At 41.9% G+C, this 23567-nt stretch overlaps 1 protein-coding gene across 1 annotated transcript in view; it reads left to right on the top strand.

Moving 5' to 3' along the window:
- PLCG2 (phospholipase C gamma 2) overlaps positions 1-23567 on the top strand; it is a 70419-nt gene that overhangs the window by 25653 nt on the left and 21199 nt on the right. The window contains exons 5-17 of the mRNA XM_063312807.1: positions 3326-3410; positions 5023-5106; positions 5983-6026; positions 8341-8413; positions 9678-9779; positions 10883-11001; positions 11086-11171; positions 12775-12895; positions 14436-14604; positions 17741-17845; positions 18036-18125; positions 20583-20761; positions 22243-22443. Of these exons, the coding sequence (XP_063168877.1) occupies positions 3326-3410; positions 5023-5106; positions 5983-6026; positions 8341-8413; positions 9678-9779; positions 10883-11001; positions 11086-11171; positions 12775-12895; positions 14436-14604; positions 17741-17845; positions 18036-18125; positions 20583-20761; positions 22243-22443 (1458 nt within the window). The remainder of the gene's footprint in view (positions 1-3325; positions 3411-5022; positions 5107-5982; positions 6027-8340; positions 8414-9677; positions 9780-10882; positions 11002-11085; positions 11172-12774; positions 12896-14435; positions 14605-17740; positions 17846-18035; positions 18126-20582; positions 20762-22242; positions 22444-23567) is intronic.

Genomic DNA, 23567 nt, shown 5'->3' with positions numbered 1-23567 from the left:
AGTTCTGCCTCTAACTTTCGAAATTCAGTAGAATTGTTGGGGTGGGGAGAGTGAACTCAGTTGAAACTCTTGAGCATCTTGGCAGGGGAAGAGTAGGTTTCATGCACATACACATGTTGTGTGTGTAAAAAAAAAAACAAAACCCAGGTTCAACCTTCGACATTCACAATTGAAGTATCTTCATCAGTGAGGCTCAAAAACATCTTTCCCAGTGATTTTAAGGACTTTCTACCTGTAGCAAATTCCTTTAACTAATCAAATGAGAAAACTCAAATCACAGCAGACAATTTTAGCTGCCCTCCCCTCTCCTGGCAGTATGACAGTGTTGTGATTTCCCCACTTGCTGTCTTTGTGGTTACTGTGGGAGGCAACTATTAGGGATCTGCAGCACTTTGCCCCCGAAGTGAAGAGGTGCTTCAGAGCAGGGGTGGTGAGCACATGCATCCCACCAGATGATGTTGTTAAAGAAACAGCGTGTTTTCCAGGGCTGACATGGCAGGGAACCCCAGGGAAATAAACTTTGAGTTCAGGAAGCACCAACAAGGTGCAACAAAGTGCTCTGGAGTGGGCTTGAGCGTCCGTGCATTTTCCTGGGATTGTGCAGCTCCTGGTTAAGCCTAGGAAAGATGCTGCTTTTTGGGAGGATTGACAACCTTAACACTTGCCTTCTTGGAAGCAAGTGCTGCACATCCCTAAAACAGTATAAAATATCTCATCTACCATCAACATTCCATTATTATTTGCAATGGAGCTTCACCAATATTTGTATAATGTAACATTATCTGGAGAGCTAGTTTGGTGTAGTGGTTAAGGCACCAGGCTAGAAACCAAGAAACCTATGAATTCTAGTCCCACCTTTGGCACGAAGCCAGCTGGGTGACCTTGGGCCAGTCCTTCTCTCTCAGCCCTAGGAAGGAGGCAATGGCAAACCAATTCGAAAAACCTTGCCAAGAAAACTGCAGGGACCAGTCCAGGCAGTCGCCAGGAGTCAAGACTGACTTGAAGGCAACCCCAGATTATTGACTTTAAATACTGGTGCTTTTTTGCATGACAGTGGGAACTTGTATCCTTGGCATATTCAGTGATTGTGAATCCAAGTGATGAATGTGAGTTGGATTTTCAGTGAATTCAAAACTAGTTCAGGGACTTTTAGCTGGAATGCTGGAGAGCAAAATGCATTTCAAATAGTTTGGGTGCAGGTTGGCAAAAGCTTTGGATGACTATATTGTGTTTTCCAGGAAGGTTGGGAATCTTTGCTTTAGGTATTCTGACTGATCTTTTTGGAAAATACCATTTTGAGAGAGAGGTTGGTATGTAGTTGTTTTTGCAGTATGCTTCCAAGATGGAAAGAATCAGGCAACGGAATGGCAAGTGACTGTTTTCCTTCTAAAATACGCCTTCATACAATGAAAGACAGTTTATCAATGCAGCGACTGACGGGAATGAATTAGTGAAGTGTACCTTTCCTGCATATTGGAGTGCACTTCATCATCTCTGTTAGTAACTGTGTGAGTTCAAGGTAGCATCCATCATTTCTCCCTGCACATGCTGTGAAGAGTGATGATAATGTAGTAATTAAGCATGGCCTTTAGACTTTTTAGTTCATTACACGTGTTTTTCCTTCACAGAGTGAGATCAGAGGGGCGGCACAAATGCCTCCTGTCTTATAAAATCAAACCTTTCATTTAAGCAGGGATTTTTCCATAGATTGCTTTTCTAGCCATGAAACACTGCAGCTGCTTTGCTGTGGCAGGTGGGAGTCATGGAGCACTGCTTCTGACCAGCATCATAAACCTTTGGGCTGTGTTTCATTGGTGTTGTGTTTTGCTGTTTTTAAATCATGCTGGTTTGACTTTATCTAGTTTGGGCCTGAAGCAGATGCATTCACTCAGGATCATCAGCCAAAGGCTGTTGCAATGGCTTTTCGTTTTGAAGGTCTGACAGTTATAAGGGAGACTATATTTTCGGTAGTGATCCCTCAGTTGTGAAATGTGCTCTTCACCAACCTGACTAGGGAAGCCTCTAACTCCTATCTTAAAGTCCTTTGGCTTCCTGAGATTTTTCAGCATCATATGCACAGCATTTTACAGGTAGTCCTCATTTTGCGACCACAATTGAGACTGGGAACTTAGTCGTTGAGTGAAGCGGTCACTAAGTGAAACTATGACTGTGATCTTACTTCAGCTTTCCTTTTCTTGACAGACCTGCAAAGGTCATAAATGAGGGGATTGGTAGTAAATTTACTTCTTCATCACTGTCATAATTGCGGTCACTAAATGAGGCAGTCGCTAAACAAGGACTACCTGTACTGTCTGTCTCTATTGAGGCTGGATACATGCTGCATTGTATTTTTTTTCCTTTATTCTGGTTTTGTGTTTCATTTACTTTAATTCCTTTATATGAGTATTTACTTCTGTTTGAATGTGTACCTCTCTTACAGCTTGTGTTTTATAAATCAGGTAATAAGTACAACTGCATCATATCCAATCTGATTATCAGCCCTTTCAGCCTAACACACTGTATCCTGGTAGTGGCTCTTATCCCATAACTTTTCAGGCAGAGATGCAAAAGGCTGAACACCTTTTTTCCATGAAAACCGTGTTTGTGTTCTAAGATGGGCACTTCCATCTTACCAAAAATTGAGGAAATGCATTTTGAAAAAGAACAGAGTGACTTGCATGTGTTAATTGATAGCCATAAACACACATTTTAGCACACGGTTTGTAATATAAATAAACATACAGTTTTTCTCGTGTTAATGGAGAAGATGGTGACCAGTGAACTCTTGTTAGCCCAGAGGGTAGTTCAGACATGAAGCACAACCAGCAGTACAAGCCGTATCTTTATTGTAGGGTTATGTTGAATCCTGCAGGACTGAAAGAATTTCTCCCCTACTTTCCTTTTACTCTCTGGAGGGTCCCTTCTGAAACATTTCCCATGCCTCCTCCTCTTCTGAGGGCTGAGATATCTTTCCCATGATGGTTGTTCCATCTGCAGCTCTCCCTCCTGTCTCCCATGGGCATTCCCACATACCATTACACCTATGGACCTGTTGAGTATCCTGTCCATGCGTGATCTGTTGACAAGCAACTCCTTTGCCCTTGTTCTACTTTCTGAAGGTTGGTGATCTTTAAATTGGACTTAGATTCAGCAGCATTCAAATAGAGGTGGCATCCTTTGTAAAGTAGAACAAAAGTACCTCATTCAGCCTCTGAGCCAGGCCTTCTTTCTGGGCTCATGTTGGTTTTCCTGCACTTTTAGGTTCTTGCTGGTGAAATACGAGTCTGTTAAGCATGTTCTTGTTATTCTTTTCTCTTAAATTCAGCATCAGCCTTAGAGAGTTGAAAACGATACTTCCATCAGTAAACTTCAAAGTCAACAGTGTGAAGTACTTGAAAGATAAGTTTGCGGTAAGTATTTATTTTAGGCTTATATATGGGTAGCCATGCCCTACAGCTTACCTATTACTATACACTGTTCCAAAATAATCAGTCTTCGTGGGTGACAGTATCCAAATATTAAAAACATGTCCTGTTGCGTAAGTACAGTAAGCATTCTCTCTCGGCTGAACTAGGATTTTTTGTAAACTAGAATTCCTTTGTGTTACAAGTTACCGAATGCAAAAGACATTCCTTCTCTTGGGAAGATTTAGAATGTATTTCATTGGGGCATAGATTTTTTCCTCTTGGGATCTTGTTAGTGGCAAAGGGTAGGGCCCCTTCCGCCCCACTTCAAAGGGTACAGGGAAGGTGTGTAAATTGAGTTTTCCAATATGCACACCACAATCATCATGAGATGAGAACAGTTCCTTCCTCCTATTAAACCCATGTGGCATCTCTGGGAAGCGGTTGGTGTCTGGGTGCGTTTTCTTTCTGGCTAGTGTTCTTGCTAGAATAGCAGGGGAAGATTTGCCCAGCATGGTTGGGCACCAGTTTTAACCCCATTTAGATTAAGAGCCCCTGGCCATAGTGACTCATGCCCACATCATCTTATGGTGGCTATCCAGTGGCCTCTGCCTTTTGGGATTGTGGAGACATGCAGACAACAACACGTATGTACGCTTGTCCTTTGTGCCCTGATCAATGCACATTTGTGGACCTCATGACAGCACGACAGAATGCAATTAATGTTGCCAGTTTCTGGGCAAGATCTGTTTAACTTTTACATACTTTAACTTTTATATTTTATATTTTAAACTCTATGTTTTACAGTATGCCTTATTTTAATTGTGATGATTCTGACACAGATAAGTAAATCTTAGGGTTAGGTTACTGTGATACATTCTACTTCTGGCTGTCCTTGAAGATGACCCAGAAGCAGCAGTTGGTGCAAAATGCAGTGGCCAGGCTATTAATGGATGAAAGCCATTATTGTAACTGGAAACAACAGGTTTCCAGTTCAAAATGTTGGTTTTGGCCAACCAAGCTGCTATAGATTAGCTCCAGCGTACTTTATAGACTGCCTCCTTCTAAATCAATTCTGCGTCTCCAGTCCACACTTTTAGGGAGGGGTTGCTTAAGACCCTGCCCCTGAGAGAGATCAAAGGGATGTGTGCCCAGAGGTGGTCTTTCTCTGTGCAATTAGAAAGCACCCCAGGATTCACCTGGAGGTTTTGCTACTAGCCTTTCACAGGACTGTTAAGATGATAGTTGGATTGGTGGGCATTTTGATATTTGTGCCCCCTTGTTTTTTTAAGGTGGGACTGGCCTGCCTTATTTATTTAGTCAGTCAGTCAGTTAGTCAGTCCTTCTTGTATTCAGATATCTTTGATCTGGGTTGTTGAGTTCCTACGGATTCTAATCTGTGAGTATCGTAAGCTGCTCTGAAGCTTGGGAACCAGACGGCCTACAAATTTAGGCAAATAAATAAATAGTAGTCCTGTTCCCCCGTTGTGCACGTACACGAATTCTTCATAATACCTCCCTTTCCTCTACTCTGGGACAAGATAGATGGCTTTGGGGTAGATGTAGCTTCGGGGAAATCCAAAGGCTGCCTCGCTACTTACGGTTTGTTTCTTCTCAGGAAATAAGAGCTGCTAAAGAAGAACTTAGCTTTGAGCAATTTCATCTTTTCTACAAGAAGATTATGTTTGAGCAACAGAAATCGGTAAATGTTCTGCTCTTATCTTACTTCCTCTTAATATGTAGAGCGTCACTTGTGTTGTAACCTGAATACAGCACTTGGCTAGGATGCATGCCTTTGGTCTTGCCCTTTAGGCAAGCAAGAAAGCAGAGTTCCTTACTTTTCGCTGGGTCGATTCAGAACTATAAGAGTCTGGACCCCTTTTAGACTTTTTTCATGAAGCAGGAAAAAAATGACCTTTATGGTCTTGATGATTAGACAGGATAGATTATAGAAAGAAGAGAGTTATGTTGTAACCATAGAGTAAGAGGTGAATTTATTTATTTATTTTTCGAATTTTGCCACCGCCCATCTCCCCCAAAAAGAGGGACTCTGGGTGGTTACACTTTGCATTTATAACTGCTGTAAAGAAGATCGGAAGCTATTTCTTTGTATCTTTTTTCTTTCTTTTCTATGTTCCTTTTTCTTCTACTTTTCCCCCCTCTCTTGCACTTTTAGCTTTCTTTTTGATTTCTTTCGTTTTCTTACTTTATATTAGTTTGTATTGGTTTTCATCTTCCTTTTTAAAATCATATATACAGTGTGTGTGTGTGTATACACATGTATGTATGTATGTATGTATATATGTGTATATATATATTTATATATATATATATATATATTTATTTATATTTATATATATATATATATATATATATATATATATATATATATATCTGCTATTTAAAAGAATAAGATTAGAGTAGCTTGGGAGAAGGAGCAAGTTTTCAAAAATAGGAAAGATGTAAACAAAAGCCTTTGATGATTTTCAGTTCTTTGACTACATATTCTTCTCCAGGCAATAACTGTTTCGTGGGGGAAAAATTATTTGTCCTTTACTTGTCACTTTCCTCTTCCCAGGTTCTTGATGAATTCAAAAAGGATTCTACTATGTTCCTTTTAGGGTGAGATACTGTATGATACAATTCTATTCACATCTGTATTGACAGTTCTTTGATAAGAATCTTCCCTGAGAGGTAATCATGTTGCATGTTCCTGTTTGTCACAGTAGATTAACTAATGAGGCAGGTTTGACTGTGTTGGTGTATTATTTTAAGCAAGGAATCCTGGCTTAGTAAACCACACTGTGAGCAAATGTCCTCCTGGAGTATGCCTCCTATTCATATTGATAGACGTAGCTTACACGAACACAGGATTATGGTTCACTGAAACCAAACAAGCCATGATTTGTAAAGGAACTTTAAGACAGAGTTTGTTGCCCTTAATTTATTTGAGCAGAAAAACACCACATAACGCAAGGATAACACATAACATTTACACAAAGCTTTTAATCTTTGGTCCAATTATCCATTTGCTGTACATAAGAGATGGAAAGAAGCCATGCATTATCATTCAGTTTCTTCATATAGTCATCTGATAAATCTGGATTATGATTTAAGATTATGTGGAAACTCAATGGCAGTTAGATGACTTATTATTGCATAACTCATAACTGGTAAGATTAAGTTTAATTCTCAGACTGCAGGTGAAATGTTTCTTTCTGTACAAATGTTACTATTAAGCAGTCAATTAGGAACTTCTTATTTTCTTTGGATATATTTTATAAAAGAACCGAAAAAGGTTTTGCCTTTACTTTGGTTTGCAATCCCTGTTTAAATAGAGCCCCAATTAGTGTTTATGTTGCTGTGTTTTTAAGAGAACTAGCCAGGAATCCTAGTTTGTGTAGCTGTTTCCGTCGATAAAAGAAGCAGAATCTGGCCAATCAAGTAATAAACACTTTCACATTTGTTCAGTCACAATGAGACAGGATTCTTCAGGTTTAGCTAGATGTCTGCCCCTGTTTTGATAATACCATACAGGTAGTCCTTGACTTATGACCACAATTGGGACCTGAACTTACGTTGCTAAGTTGTTAAGTGAGTCACACCTGATTTTATGACTTTTTTGCCATTGTTGTTAAGTGAATCATGTGGTCATTAAGCAAATCCAGCTTCCCCCATTGACTTTGCTCATCGGAATCCGGCTGGGAAGGTCACAAATGGTGGTCACATGACCCTGGGACACTGCAACTGTCATAAATACATGCTGGTTGCCAAGCGCCTGAATTTTGATCATGTGACTTCAGGGATGCTGTGACAGTCATAAATGCAAGGACTGGTCATAAGTCATTTTTTTCAACACTGTCATAACTTCAAGCAGCTGCTGAATTAATGGTCATAAGTCGAGGACTACCTGTACCTCATAGTGAGATTATGCAGGGCTTCAGATCTGATTTCAACAAGAGGCATTGCAATGTACCTCCCTTCAACTCTTTAAAGCTATTGCTTGATCCCTTGAAAAGAGGCAGCAGCTTCAAAGAGCCATGTCTGTTTCCCATGTGCTCCCAAACCCCTTTTCTGAATTATTTCCAAAGTGCTGCACAGCCCTACTTTTATAGTATTGTTTAAAATTCAGGAAATGAAACATTCATGTCCTCAAATACAATATAGGTACTCGCAACTTATGACCATTCATTTAGTGACCGTTCAAAGTTACAGTGGCGCTGAAAAAAGTGGCATATAACCAGTCCTCACACTTACAACCGTTGCAGCATCCCTGCAGTTACTTGATCAAAATTTGGGTGCTTGGCAACCGGCATGTATTTACAACAGCTGCAGTGTCCTGGGGTCAGGTGATCACCATTTGTGACCTCTTCGAGCTGACTTCCAACAACCAAAATCAGTGGGGAACCACGTGATTCATTTAACAACCAAGTGGTTTGCTTAACAACTGTGTGATTCGCTTAATGGCCACAGTGAAAAAGGTTGTAAAGTTGGGTGCAGTCACGTGATCCTTGCTTAAAGACTGTACTGCTTAACAATGAATTTCCTGGTCCCTATTGTGGTTGTAAGTCGAGGACTACCTGTAATTCTTTCTCTGTATCTTCCTTTCCTGTCCAATGTTTTCATTTAAATCTTTCCCATCCTTTCAATTGATATTGCTCTACTATTTTTCCTTTTAACCCATCCCACAATTTGGGAGGGGAAAACAAATTAAGAAAAATGGCTCCAGAAGTTACTTTTAAATGATGATAATTAAATCCTTTGTTTGAACCAGTAGATAGCTCAGATCATAGTCTGCTGCAGTTGGCTTTGGTTAAGGACTGTGCTGTTCTTGTTTACCAAGTCTCGGTCTCAGCATTGTCAGAATACATACTGAATGCTGTGCATTTTCCCTCCAATGTGGCATTTTCCAAATTGCTTTAACTTTCTGTTGCAGAAACACAGATCGGCCAGATGCTTCAGCAGTACATTTGCATGATTTTCAGAGATTTCTGCTGCATGAACAGCAGGTGAGAAGATCCCAAAGCTCTTGTTTTTCAAGGTGTGTGTATGTATGACATCGTGGTGAAATGTGGTAGGACCCATCCCTTGCACCCATGTCAGAGCAAAAGAATAACGGTTAGATGGCCATCTTACTCCAAAGGTTGGTGTTGAATAACACGTTTTTATGTGTTCAACACCAACCTACAGCTGAGTTTGTGAAAGTGTGTGCCTTTAAATAAAATTTATTAGTCTGTGGGAGTGCTACTAGACTTCTGATTTTTGACTGTCGCGGCTCTCCGCCTACAATGTCTACGTTTATTTTTATCTGTAATTTATCACCTAGAGCTCCGTGCATTGTCCTCTGTGAAATCAGTATTTTCTTCATCACTACCTTCCTTTGAAATACGTTTCTTCGTGCAGAGTGAAAGAGTTGATGTCTTTATAATGTTAACATTGTACCTTTATGTGTTATGACTGGGTCTGAAATTCCTTCTAGTGATTTGTTTTTATAGTGTACTTATCAACACAACAGCTCTTGCCAACTCATACCATTTTCCTGAGCCTGTGTTTTCAATTAATGAACTTGTATTTACACCCCTCCTTTCTTCTAGGAACTCATGGTGTGGGTATTTTGTCTTTATTTATTTGATTTATTTGATTTATATTACCACCCCTCTCCCCCAATGGGGGACTCTGGGCGTTTTTCCCAGAACAACTGCCTTGTGAGGTTTTGCTAATATTATGACTGGCCCAGAGTCTCCTAGGGAGCTTCTGTGGCTGAACAGGAACTCAGATCTGGGTATCTTTACTCCTAGTCCAAGTCTTCCACCACTATATCACCCTGGTTTTAGGCAGAGATGAAAGGACTGGCTCAAAGTCACCCTGGGAACTTCCATGGTTCGGGGAAGGGAATAGAGCCTGGATCTCCCTGTTTCTAATCACCACCTTCGCCCAATAATACCCAACCCTGGCTTGTAGTGTGAGTGGGAGGACTGACCCAGAGTGCTTCCATGGCTGAGGGGTGACTAGGACCTAGGTCTCCCCATTCCTGGTCCAGAACCTTCACCAACTACCATACCACTCTGAGAGGGAAGGACTCACCCAAAGTCTACCAGGGAGCTTCTGTTGACTGAACGGGGACTAGAACCTGGCTCTTCTCACTCCAGGTCCAGCACCTTAACCATTAGACCGCATTTGCAGTGTTCACATGCTGTGGCATCGCTGTTTCTTTTTAAGGATGACACATTGGAGATGAACAGACATGTTTGACGATACTCTTTGTGATTTCAGGAATCTTGGGCACAGGATCTTAGTAAAGTAAGAGAACGGATGTCCAGATTTATAGATGACACTATGAGAGAAACAGACGAACCTTTCCTCTATGTTGATGAGGTAAAGAGGGTCATCGGTTTGCAATATTTCTCCCGTAAGAAATATTATGGGGCTCCAGAATCCAACCAAAGCTTAAATTTCCCAGTGTCTCAATTTCTATAGTGCCAAACTGATGACTCTAGAGCAGTGTTTCTCAACCTTGGCAACTTCAAGATGGCTGGGGGATTCTGGGAGTTGAGGTCCACACAGCTTGAAGTTGCCAAGGTTGAGATACACTGCTCTAGACAACACTTAATTATATCACCACAATAGTTTCTATCTACCGTCAGTTTGCACCCAAGAGGTATAGTGTGTGTACTCCTGTGAGTAGTGCACACAAAGACACACACACGTGTGTGTGTGTGTGTGTGTGTGTAAATATATTGCCATCAAGATGTGAAAATCTTTACTGAAGTTCTGCACAAATTGGTCATTTGCCCTTAAAATCATGTTAGTTGCTGCCATTTTAGGGCAGCCATGACAATTTTAAGCAATAATCCATTAAACAATACTTTGGACATCCCAGAAATAAAATCCATAGCAGTAACATAAAACAACATCAGAATATTTTCAAAGCTGGAACGTATTGAAAGGTCTTCATCTAGTGTCCAAAAAAATCACAGGAAGTGGTTTCGGCAGGCATCTTAAGAAAAGATATTCCAAAGACTTTTCCAATATTGGGGACAGAAACCTTCAGTTTTTTCATTCTCGGGATTCATTTTTAACTAGTTTGTCAACATGTGAGTAGCTTTAGGGATTTCTTTTTACTAGGAAAGTCCACGCTCTTGCTTTTACTTTGAGAGTGATCAAATGAAGGAAAGGACAGAGGTCTTACATATTTTTTAATTATAGCTGCCAACATTCTCAGTCATGATGTTGGCCAAGTATGTAATAGACTGAATTTATATGGGGTGTCTTTCTGTCTCTCTGCTTGCCAAGCTACATCTTCCGAAAATCCCTTCATCCTTGACATCTGTTCGCCTTTTTATTTCTTAAAACAACAACACATCCACAAATGAAAATGGGAAATGATGGGATGACCACTGAATTGGCCCATCTTAGGCAAATAGCATTTATTCACATCTCTCTCTTTCTCCTTTTCTCTCTGTCTTTCTGTATTATAGTTTCTTACTTACCTTTTCTCAAAAGAAAACAGTATTTGGGATGAGAAGTATGCCTCGGTGGACCCACAAGACATGAATAATCCTTTGTCCCATTACTGGATTTCTTCTTCTCATAATACGTAAGTTGTCAATTATTTTGCCTTTCACCCTTGATAACATGGAAAGCTGCGTTTCATTTTTGCACACTGTTCTTTTTGGCCTAGGTATCTCACAGGAGATCAGCTTCGTAGTGAATCTTCCACAGAAGCTTACATCAGATGTCTCCGAATGGGCTGCCGATGCATTGAACGTGAGTAATCTCTTTCTCTCTCCATTCACCCCATACATAATAATTTAAATTCTACCTTTTAGGGGAAGTAATATTTACTAATAGGGACGCAGTGGCGCTGCGGGTTAAACCGCTGAGCTGCTGAGCTTGCCGATCGGAAGGTCGGCGGTTCGAATCCGCGTGACGGGGTGAGCTCCCGTTGCTAGTCCTGGCTCCTGCCCACCTAGCAGTTCGAAAACATGCAAAATGTGAGTAGATTAATAGGCACCGCTTCGGCGGGCAGGTAACGGCGTTCCGTGTAGTCATGCCGGCCACGTGACCAGGGAAGTGTCTTCGGACAAACGCCGGCTCTTCGGCTTTGAAACGGAGACGAGCACCGCCCCCTAGAGTCGGACGCGACTGGACTTCATGTCAAGGGAAACCTTTACCTTTACCTTAATATTTACTAGAGGATCATTATACTCTATTCTTTATTTGTTTATTAAACTAATTGTACGTTTGATGCTAAAATGTGCCTGCAGTTTACAGTGGAAAGATAAAACCACAGATACTGAAGTAATTAATTACTATCAGTTCTCATGAATTTCCTGTTGAATTACTCGGGACCTTACTGTTCGTGGCAGCCATGGTAGTGGAAATTTATGTACTGCTTCTTTATCTGATATACCAGATAAATATCCTCCCAGGTTGCCCAGTTTTGTGCTACCGTCTGCACAATACGCCACACCATCGCTTAGATTTGAAATTTTTAACACGGTGTTTTATTTTAATTCACTTAGTATTTTTATTTTAAACAAATTTTGGGTCAGAGTATATTGATTGCATTTGTTTTTACGTACATGTATGTATTAATGGCGGGGACGCGGTGGCGCTGCGGGTTAAACCGCTGAGCTGTCGATCGGAAGGTCGGCGGTTCGAAACCGCGCGGCGGGGTGAGCTCCCGTTGCTCGTCCCAGCTTCTGCACACCAAGCAGTTCGAAAACATGCAAATGTGAGTAGATTAATTGGTACCGCTTCGGCGGGAAGGTAACGGCGTTCCGTGAGTCATGCTGGCCACATGACCCGGAAGTGTCTATGACAACGCCGGCTCCAAGGCTTTGAAACGGAGATGAGCACCGCCCCCTAGAGTCGGACACGACTGGACTTTACGTCAAGGGAAACCTTTACCTTTACCTATGTATTAATGTAAGATTGTTACTATGTATAGTTTTATTGTGTCTGGCCTTAGGGCTGTAATAAACGTGATTGATACCTGATATATCAACAAACTAGCTCTGAAGTTCCTTGCTTTGATTAATAAAGCAAAAATGTTGAATCAAAAGAAGCAGAAAGTCAGGTGCAGACACTTGTAGTTCAGATCCAGAGTTCCATTTTGGGCAGTTGCCTTTTTGTTTTTCAAATAAGTCCTTCTTTTAGAGGGATCAAGCTGACACGAAGAAGCAGAAAAGAAGGGTCGAGGCTTTCCATTCTGGCATCTTTAGCTTCTGCTTCTTTGATGTCTCAGGAACTGAGTCGCCTTTCAGAATCAATAGCTGATAAGTGCTTAATTTGTCACTCACATTTAGCATTTACTTATTGGGCAATTAAATATTTTCCTTTATGTTCCCTGTGTTGCCTGCATTAGTGGATTGCTGGGATGGTCCTGATGGGAAGCCCATTATCTATCATGGATGGACACGAACAACCAAAATTAAATTCGATGATGTTGTGCAGGCAATCAAGGACTATGCGTTCGTAACATCTGAGTAAGTGTTCATGATTTTTCATTCATTTATTTATTTATTTATCAGATTCGTCGCTGCCCATCTCCTCTGAGCAGAGGAACTTGGGGCGGTTTACAATATAAAACAACAAATATATAATAAAATTTCAGTATAAAACACACTATAAAACAATTTCACAGAGCTACCAAATATAATAAAATCCAGATGGCTGTGGTCTCCTTGCGTAGGAGGGGCACTTCAGGGCACTAGCCAGCCCTAAGTATGGCGATTCTCCTCCCTGCCCCAAGCCCGGTGGCAGAGCCAGGTCTTCAACTTCCTCCGGAAGGCCAGGAGCGATGGGGCTAATCTCACCTCCGGGGGCAAGATGTTCCAGAGGGCGGGTGCTACTGCAGAGAAGGCCCCCCTCCTGGACCCCGCCAGATGGAATTCTCTTATCGACGGGGTCCGTAGCATGCCTTCTCTGCCTGATCAAGGGTAATATTTTTCAGAATTCTCTGGTCCAAAAATTGATGTAATATTTTGAATTCCATATCCCCCCCTTTGTTCTTCTAACCATCCAAGTGTGTTTGGCATTTAAAACATGGTGTTACAGACTAGAAGAGACAACAAAATTCCTACTGCAGGATCCAGGTGACCTCATGGCTATTTCCAATTGCTTTGGCTTAACTTGCTTTGCTAGAAAAGCTTTATTTAATTTCCTTAGTGCAATATTGGTATAAAGATCAGCTCAGGAATTCAGCCGCCATTGTCTACTGAAAGAATCATATGGCACACAGCTAAAGATTAATTTTAATTCCAAACAGGTAAGTGGCCAGTTATGACAATTAATTGGCTCTGTTAGTAAAGAACGGTCAAATGTATAAATAGTTTTAAAGCCATCTACCATATTCCTTAGATATTTCCTCACCAGATTCCTCAATGCCTTCAACAGTGGCAGAGCTTCTGATGCCCTCCCTTCACTGGAAAAGTTCTTAAAAATTCAGGGAGATATTCCGAAATGTAGCTGCCTTGAAAATAGCCCATGTCATTCATATTGAACTGTAATAGCATGGTCGAACATCAGGAGATGACCACAGGAAATGTTTTATGACATTTTGTATTATGCCATAAAATGTTTTATATATTATGCCATAAAATGTTTTATAAAGTTTGCCAAATTTCAATTCCACGGGAGTCATGGGTCCCGGATTTTGGACGAATTCTGTAAGTTAGCCCATTTGAGGTACCTTGGTTCCAAAATTGTTTCCCTGTGATGCACCGTTTCGCCCGGTGAAAGGTTACACACAGACAAACAGAGTTTTAGTAGTATATAGATTTCAGAGCTTAACGCCCACGGTGATTCACTTAACAACCGCCGCAAAAAGGTCGTAAAATCTGGTCAGATTTGCTTAACGACTGCTTCTCTGTCCATTAACTGCATTTTCCATGTTGATTAAACTGTAGACTCAAGGTTTCTGGGGGCCCATTCTTGCAGTGGCTAAACACTAGTCTAACACAGTCATGGTGGATCTAGGGGAATTCTTCTTATCCTCTTCATTAGCATTCCTCCCTTTTGCTGAAGGTACCCAGTGATCTTGTCAATTGAGGAGCACTGCAGTGTGGAGCAGCAGCGTCACATTGCAAAAGTGTTTATGGAGGTGTTTGGGGACCAGCTTCTAACAAAGCCTGTTGAAGCCAGTGCTGATCAACTACCATCCCCAACTCAGTTGAAAGGAAAATTCATCATCAAGGCAAGTTTGACTTGGCAGTAAAAAAGTGTGATAAAATGCACGGATGGTGGTGTCTCCCTTCATCTTGCCTTCTTGAAGGGAACTGAGATGGTTGTTTCCTGTTCTGGATTACTTCCTCCCTGGATGATAGGAAGTATAACGTTTAGAAAATGTCCTGGGAAAGCCTTTTATTTCCCTTCTCCAGCTTTGGATTTGGTATGGTGCTAGCTTTCTAGAGTCCATCCATCCATCCATCCATCCATCCTTTTACAAGTTGATTTAATAAAACAGAGCAAAGAGAAAAAGAATAAAACATTAACAAAAGAAAAGAAAAAAAAGGCAATGCCACAATAAGAAGGATTTTATAGAAGGGTTTCTCATACATTTATACATTCATGGAGTTTTACAGAACAATTTCAGTAAAGGATAACTGTATTTCATTATAACCATCCATCGTAATCTATGTCTAAGTAACTACAGGTAGTCCTCGCTTAACAGCCATTCATTTAGTGATGGTTCAGACATATGACGGTGCTGGAAAAAACAACTTGTAACTGGTCCTCACACTTACAACCATCGCAGGATCCCCTGCGGTCACATGATCACCATTTTCGACCTTCCTGGCCAGCTTCTGGCAAGCAAAATCAATGGGGAGCCATGTGATTTGCTTAATGACCATGTGGTTTGCTTAACGCCCACGGTGATTCACTTAACAACCACCGCAAAAAGATCGTAAAATCGGGTCAGATTTGCTTAATGACTGCTTCGCTTAGCAACCAAAATTCTGGTCCCAGTTGTGGTAGTTAGGTGACGACTAGCTGTAGTATGTAAGTTGCAGCTAACATCATTCATTCAGTTGATCTAATTGCAAAGCAACTCAAGGTGACCTACAAAACGAAAAACACATCATCAAACCAAACAGAAAGACACCAAGCATCATAATGAGAGAACGATACACTCTGTGGAAGAATTAAAGAGAAAGAATTAAAATCTCACGTATCTGACGCAGGGTTTCAACCCCCACTTGCTGGAAGAGCCAGGATTTTAAAGCATTCCTGACAGATATTGGGGCCTGACCATGCAGACTCTAGGGGGAACGCTGTTCCAGAGGACGGGGTGGAGACAAAAAAAAAGGCATGTTTCTGTGTCTGATGAGATGGTATTGTTTTGGTAGGATCTGGAGCATGCCAGCCCTGCCAGATTTTATAGGCGGGGCAGAAACAATGGGAGAGAGGTGGTCCTGTAGATTTCCAGGCCCTGAGCCGTAGAGGGGTTTATAGGTGCCAACCAGCACCTTGAATTGCCCTTGGAAGCCAACTGGTGATCACTGCAACAGCAGCTTTATTAAGCTGTTGTAGCTCTGTGATTGATTGATAGATAGATAGATAGATAGATAGATAGATAGGTAGTTTATCTGTTCAATCATGTCTGATTCTCAGAGACTGCCTGGACAGGTCCCTGCAGTTTTCTTGGCAAGATTTTTGGAAGTGGTTTGCCATTGCCCCCTTCCCAGGATTGAGAGAAAGTGACTGGCCCAAGGTCGCCCATCTGGCTTTGTGCCCAAGGCAGGACTAGAACTCCCGGTCTCCCAGTTTCTAGCCTGGTGCCTTCACCACTATGCCAAACTGTTTCATCTGGATATTAATTTAATATTAATAACACTTGATTGGCATTAGACAGAAGCAGTTCTCCCTAAATTTTCTACAGTTAAAAGCCAGCTTTCAGCCAGATCAGGATCGAACATTTGTTCGAATAATTTCATTTCTAACCAACGCCTACCATAAAACAATTCATCTGTGCTTAATAATTCCAAGCAATGCAGCAGGTGCATGACTTGGCAGGCGTATCTTTCCCATGAACAAATCCTGGAAATACAGGAAGTTTCACTGGGAGTAGCAAAGGAAACTGACTTTTACATCTGCATGTTTCGATGTTGAATTGTTGAGCCTTCATTGTAAAATTAATCTAGAGTGCCAGAGACACTCAAACAATGGAAACTGAAATTTTCCAAATTAAGTACACTGTATGCAATCAGGTTTTAGGCAGAGACTTTGATTTTTCAGTACGTTTGTGTAGCTTTCTTGAACAATTTAGATCCTTCATAGTTATTTTCTGTCATTAGAATTGAACAATTAGGTAGGACAAAAAAACCAATTTAAAACAGCTGGGCAGAAATACATGTAAGCAAAGATGAAACCAATTTACTCAATATTGGAAACCTTTCTTATCCCAAAATAAATAAGATTATGTCTTCTGCTTGGGGACTTTCTTTAAACTCACCAAACTAAGAGAATCTTAACTCAAAGTCAAGTGGCCTTGGATCTCAGAAGATGATCTCTGGGTGTTGGTGGGTTTACGTGTGAACAAGTGATATTCCAAGAGCCAGTTTGTTGTGGTGATTTAAGGCTAAATACCAAGAGATCATGAATTCTAGTCCTGCCTTATGCACGAAGCCACCTGAGTGACTTTGGGCCAGTCCCTATCTTGCAGCCCTAGGAAGAAGGCAAGGGCAAACCACTTCCCAAAAGGTTGCCAAGAAAACTGCAGGAACTCACCCATATAGTCATCAAAAGCCAAGACTAACTCAAATGAGAGAGCCAGTTTTGTGTAGTGGTTAAAGGTACCAGGCTAGAAACCAGGATACCAGGAGTTCTAGTCCCAGCTTAGGCACAAAACCAGTTGGGTGACCTTGGGCCAGTTCCTCTCTCTCAGCCCTAGAAAGAAAGCAGCAGCAAACCAGATCTAAAAATCTAGCCAAGAAAAGTTGCCAGGAGTCAAGAATGTCTCAAAGACACACACAAACATACACACAAAGTGATACTTCAGTTCCACATATCCCAAGGTAGATAGTGTTTGCACATTAGTGCCAGCCCTTAAATTATGCTACAAAATGGGTCAGCTACTAACATGATAATTCTTGGTCAACAGTGGAGCCAGCAGCATAGATAATCAGAAGTTAGTCATTATCATGGAAAGTAAAGTGAGAAAGCAGTTGGTCTTGGACTTGGAGTAGAAGACTCCTGATGCTGCTCCTACCCTTTGAGCAGGACATTGTCTTCTTGAAGGATGCCTTTTAGATTAGAAGCTCAATGGAAAGGTATTGGAGAACTCATCCAAGGTGTTCATTTCTCATAATTGCTTTCTTTGTTTATATTAGCATAAAAAATTGGGACCAAAAGGTGATGTAGATGTGAACACAGAAGATAAGAAAGAGGAGAAAAAGCAACAAGGAGAACTCTACATGTGGGACACCATCGACCAGGTAACCAACTTCTTCTGTTTGGTACAAAAGTTCCCTTATAGCTGATAACTCATTACGGATACTCCATAATGAGTATCAGCTATAGTATCATGGAGAAATGAGGAGGGGAAGAGATATTCTGAGAAGGTTATTGCCATCTTTCTCTGATTTTGGGGTAAAGTTGTCTTTTTAAACCATTTTGGCATTGTAGAAATGGACACGTCATTACTGTGCTGTGGCCAATGGAAAACTCTCCTTCAGTGATGATATAGAACAGAACACCGAGGAGGAACCATCAAAGGTATTGAAACTCATAATGTTAAGAATTTTATTTGAATTTCCTTTCAGTATAGAAATATATAACTTGTACAGGCTTAGTTTTAATGGAGCATGAAGAAAGAAGAGTATAGAAATGTAGCTTCTATTAGATTGGAATTTTATGTTCCACAAAGTAATGCTCAAATTAAGCAGCGTAATAGGCTCATGCAGAAGTGAGATTTCAACCAGGATCTTCCTGGTTTGTACTCAGCTTCCACTGTGTTTCACTGGCTATATGAAAACGTGATCCTTTGACATCCAGAGATGGTGAGGGTTGTTAAAATCTAAGCGTATGCATTCAAGTCAGATTCAGGCTCCAAAAGGAATTTCAGAGTGCATGGGGCATAGAGGTAGCACCTTAGTTTTAAAAGCAGCTGTGTCTTTTCTGGTGTAAGGGAGCTGTGCGATCTCAGGAAAAGATGCAGCTGCTTGAAGACACGTGTTAAGTTTACACTTGCATATGCTCTGAAGCACCCTTTGGAGGCTGAATTTAAAGCGTCACACAGCTCGGCTTAGATAAGTGATTGGCATCAAGGTGTGGACTCTAGCAGTGTTTGTAGCTTGGAGCTCTGAATGATCTTTTCTTCTTGTGCCCCCCACCCCTCCCACACTGTTCCTTCAGAGAAGAATGTCATGATCATCTCTCCCAAAACTCAGTTGAATTTTATTTATTTATTGGATTTGTATACCACCCGACTCCCAGCGACCCTGGGCGGTTTACAGAATGTAAAAAAATAAAAACAAAATAACATAAAACAACAAAAAAAGAGCAAAAATGGCAAAGATAGCTAACCCTGATGGGGACAAAGCCAGAGAAGAAAAGGCTTTGATCACACTTGCCAAAGGCCTGGGTGAAGAGCCAGGTCTTCAGGACCCTTCGAATATTATGCCACAATAAGTCACTACCTGGTGAGGAGACATGTGGCATGCAAAATTAAGGAGAAGGGATCCAACCACAATTGGAATCCATGTTTTGCCTACTCACTGCAGCCCTGTGTGCTGAATTGGGTGGCAAGGATAGTCCCAAAATGGAGCTTGTCCAGCATCACCATTGCTTCAGGCTCTATTTTCATCCCTGTGGCATTGGGGTGGAAGGAAACTTGGGCAGTGTGGGGACTCATGACCCTAATTAGGCCACCAGAAAGTGCTGGTTTTTTCCCCCCTTCTTTCAAATTAGAAAGAAAGAACCTCAGGATTAGGAGAGTCAGCTATCCCACTGCCAAGGTAAAGGTAAAGGTTCCCGTTTAGTCGTGTCCGACACTAGGGGGCGGTGCTCATCTCCGTTTCACGGCTGAAGAGCCAGTGTTGTCCAAAGACACTTCCACAGTCATGTGGCCAGCATGACAGTCACGGAACGCTGTTACCTTCCTGCTGAAGCAGTACCTATTTATCTACTCGCATTTGCATGCTTTCAAATTGCTAGGTTGGCAAGAGCTGGGGTGAGTGTGGGAGCTCACTCCACTGCCTGGTGCTCAGGTCTTGAACCGCTGAACTTGCAACCTTCCAGCCGACAAGCCTGGCATCTTAACTGCTGAGCTACAACACCACCTTTACCTCACTGCCAAAGCGGGTGGTATATTGGCCAGCCTGGAAAATGGTTGGCAAACCATGATTCCTACCAAACCTGGCCAAGCTGCCTGTAATGACCAGCACACTCAAGCATTCACTCAATGACAGTCCAGAGGCTCAGTTTTTTCCAACTGTTTAATGATGCGAAGTGGCTGATACAAAGAGAAAGTTGCGAATGAAAGTTTCCCGCGCATTCTACAATTTAAAATCAAAAAGCCTCTAATTCCCCCCCACTACCCATGATAGCAAAGGGTCGCGGTGGCGCTGTGGGTTAAACCGCTGCTGAGCTTGCCGATCGGAAGGTTGGCAGTTCGAATCCATGTGACGGGGTGAGCTCCCGTTGCTAGTCCCAGCTCCTGCCAACCTAGCAGTTCGAAAACATGCCAATGTGAGTAGATTAATAGGTACCGCTTCGGCGGGCAGGTAACGGCGTTCCGTTTAGTCATGCCAGCCACATGACCAGGGAAGTGTCTTCAGGCAAACGCCGGCTCTTCGGCTTTGAAACGGAGATGAGCACCGCCCCCTAGAGTCAGACACGACTGGACTTAATGTCAAGGGAAACCTTTACCTTTACCTTACCCACAAAAGCATGTACCCCTCCCCTCTCTAGCAGATGGCCCAGTTGGTATTTGGCCAGATGGCCTTGGGCACTAAACACCTAGCCTAAACAAAAGAACTTAAACTCCGGTCCAGCTCCCCCTCCCTGCTGGCGACTCTCAGTCTGCTGACACGGGTGCAAGAAAAATGGATGCGTTTCCGATCAGAGTGTTCTGTGAACATTTGATTGGAGAGTCTGACACTACCCATGAGAATCTGGTCAAATAGTCATGGCCCATGGAAGAAGGACGAGGTCTTCTTTCTTATATTTTAGGAAGTGAAACGCACTGAGCTACATTATGGTGAGAAGTGGTTTCACGGGAAGATGAAGGAAGGCAGGACCACAGCGGAAGAGCTGTTGCAGGAATATTGTGCCGAAATGGGTGGCAAGGACGGGACGTTCCTAGTGCGGGAGAGTGAAGCCTATCCTAACGATTACACCCTCTCGTTCTGGTAAGGACTAATCTGGAACCAGCTCTCCCTGTTTTTGTGCACGGATAAAGACTTGCCGCTGTGGGGAAGAAGGCGCGTTGGGAAGCAAATGAGAAAGCGAAGTGTAATGAAGCTGCTGCTGACTCCATGAGCCAACTGAGTGTAGCTGAATGTAATTCACGAAAGGGCCCACCAGTGCTCGAATTCTGCCCCTTCTGTTAACCTGTCGTGAAACGTAATACTTATTTGGAAGTTGGAAAAAACAAACGCTCTGATTTAGATGTGTCTGTTGTTCAGGGACTTTGCAAGCTGTTTCCTGAATTTGTTCTTAAGGTTTGGCTGTCCTTTCTTTAAAAAAGGTCTAAGGAGCATTCTAAAGTGATGTTTTTCAAACTTGGCAACTTTAAGATGTGTGGACTTCAACTCCCAGCATTCCCCAGCCAGCCATGCTGGCTGGGGAATGCTGGGAGTTGAAGTCCACACATCTTAAAGTTGCCAAGTTTGAAAAAGCCCTGCTTTAAAGTATCCCCTGTTGGCCCAGTTAAATGATGCAGCCTCAGTTTCCCAACCATGGTAAGACAAGTATGCCACAGATTCAAGAATTCTCCCATCTTCCTCTTCCTGTTTGTGATTTGCTTTGAACAGCCGACATCCACCTGTGCACGCATTACTTTCTGTTTTGTTTTTTTCCCGAGGCAGTGTTTCCAGACCATATAAGATCTTGGCTTCGAACTCACATCTAGCAATAACTTAGACTGATGATCTAGCAGCATCACTTAGTTGGAGCATTATGTATTTCCAAGGCTTGAGTCTCCTGCAAAAACGTATAAAATATTTAAGCGAATGGATCTTGTGCCTAAAAATTTTATGTTGGAAATGCCTGTACAGATGGCTGCCAAAATACTTAGATTAATTCTTCAAAAATTATTTATTTGTAAGTTCTATAAACCACCTTGTTCCAGAGCCTCCAGGCTGTACAAGACAAACACAGCGCAAAGAACAATATAATTTTATTTATACATACATACAAAATGATGATGTGGAAAGGGCAGACTGGTTTGGAAAATAAGCCGTTTTGAAATGTTCATTTACAACAGTAAATCAACAGCTATTCAGACAACTGCAGTGCAATATAATATAGTTTTGAAATGAAACAAATATAATTTGTAATGCACCTACTTTTAAAATTACTATTATTATAATTTCTGGAATTAACTTTGTAAGATGTTGCCCATGGATGGAGCCAATGGGTGCATTTCTGTATTGACTTTCAAGCCTTTGGAGCGCTATTCCCTTCCTATGGGGATGACTAGAATAATCTCAAATTTTGTCATGCTACAGGTGTGTCATAAAATACTAGTCCTCTTCTGCGTAATTGAGCAGACACAGTTTCCTTCAATCTTGCTCTCTTCTTTCCTAATGCAAACGGTTGCATTTCACGGACTGAAAGGAGAACAAGGCCTCTTTAAAAAATTAACTTCCCCCGCCCTCATTTGTCCTAGGAGATCAGGTAGAGTCCAGCACTGCCGTATCCGTTCTTCTTCAGATGGAGACAACATAAAATATTACCTGACCGATAACCTCACCTTTGATAGCATTTGTGACCTAATCCAGCATTATAAAGAAGCCCACTTACGGTGTGCCGAGTTTGAGCTGCGTTTGACCGACGCTGTGCCGAATCCCAAACCTCACGAATCTAAGAAGTACGTACAGCCAAGAGGAAATTCCAGGGTGGGGTGAAATGCTATTTTTAACACTGAAGCTTTCTGTTTATCTTTGCTACTATGGCTGATGGAGAATTCAACTTAAAATAACAAGGAAAGTCAGCTGAACTGACCACAATGTTCAGCTATGCCTTGAATGTGCGCTTGAACCTCAGGAGCCTGGGAAGAGTTGGAAACTTACTGGAGAACGGAGCTTTGAGATAGTAGCTTGGCCAAGACAGAATGGGGAGACTGGAATTGAATTGGATTCTCTCGCTTGGCTTTCGCTCCTTTTAAAACCTCAGGCGCTTGCCATTTGTGGATTTCATCTAGTACATTGCAGTTGATCCCACTTATTTTTTGTTGTCTTTTCTTGGTTTGGCTTTGCTAACTGAGAAAAGTGTTTTGAGAAATGTAGCTTGGTATAGCCTCCTTGCCTAGCCACATTTCTGTCTATCTCCCTTTTGTACTGTATGTGTGTAGCGTCTGAAGGAGAGAGAGGACTTTTCAACACACCCTTGTCCTCCTATTCAAAGGAAGGGGTGGAAAACGGGTGATTTCTCCATTTCTGTGGCTGTGAGGCACCCACTTCATCCTTTAGGTCAGCCCAAGGAGTGCCTGAGTGGAGTGGCTTTACATGGAGAAATGTTGCCTTAAGGTAGAGGATATGGGTGCCTAAGAGGTTCATTCTTGGGCCCCAACCTTAATAGAACAGGCTACCAAAATTAGCAGCTTTGTCACCTAAGTTTTATAGCATGTTCTGGGATCTGGGCCGGGCAATCTGCATATAGCTGGCCTGTTCCAAGGCACTAATTTAAACCTTTACCTGCTCCAGTCCAGCATGGAACAGGATCAGAGAATCTGATTTTAGGGAAAGGATGGATGCTCTAAAGCTTCCCATCCTTGTGCAGCTTATCTGCCTACAGTTTGGTTGGAGATTTTGAGAGGATTCACGAGCAGATGTCTTCCCAGAACTTACTTTCCAGCTCAACTCTAATGAAACATGCTGCGAAGGAAAAACTAGAAGGTTAGAATGGCAGTCAGAGCTTACATCACCCTATGCTTCTCTTCGTTCTAAATAACAGACCTGTACCCTGGGTGATGGGGATGGACATGGGTCTCCA

The sequence above is a fragment of the Candoia aspera genome, chromosome 11 (assembly GCF_035149785.1).
Source record: "Candoia aspera isolate rCanAsp1 chromosome 11, rCanAsp1.hap2, whole genome shotgun sequence".
In the NCBI taxonomy this organism is placed as follows: Eukaryota; Metazoa; Chordata; class Lepidosauria; order Squamata; family Boidae; genus Candoia; species Candoia aspera.
Note: the sequence above shows the minus strand (reverse complement) of the source record. Positions and strands in the feature narration are given on the sequence as shown.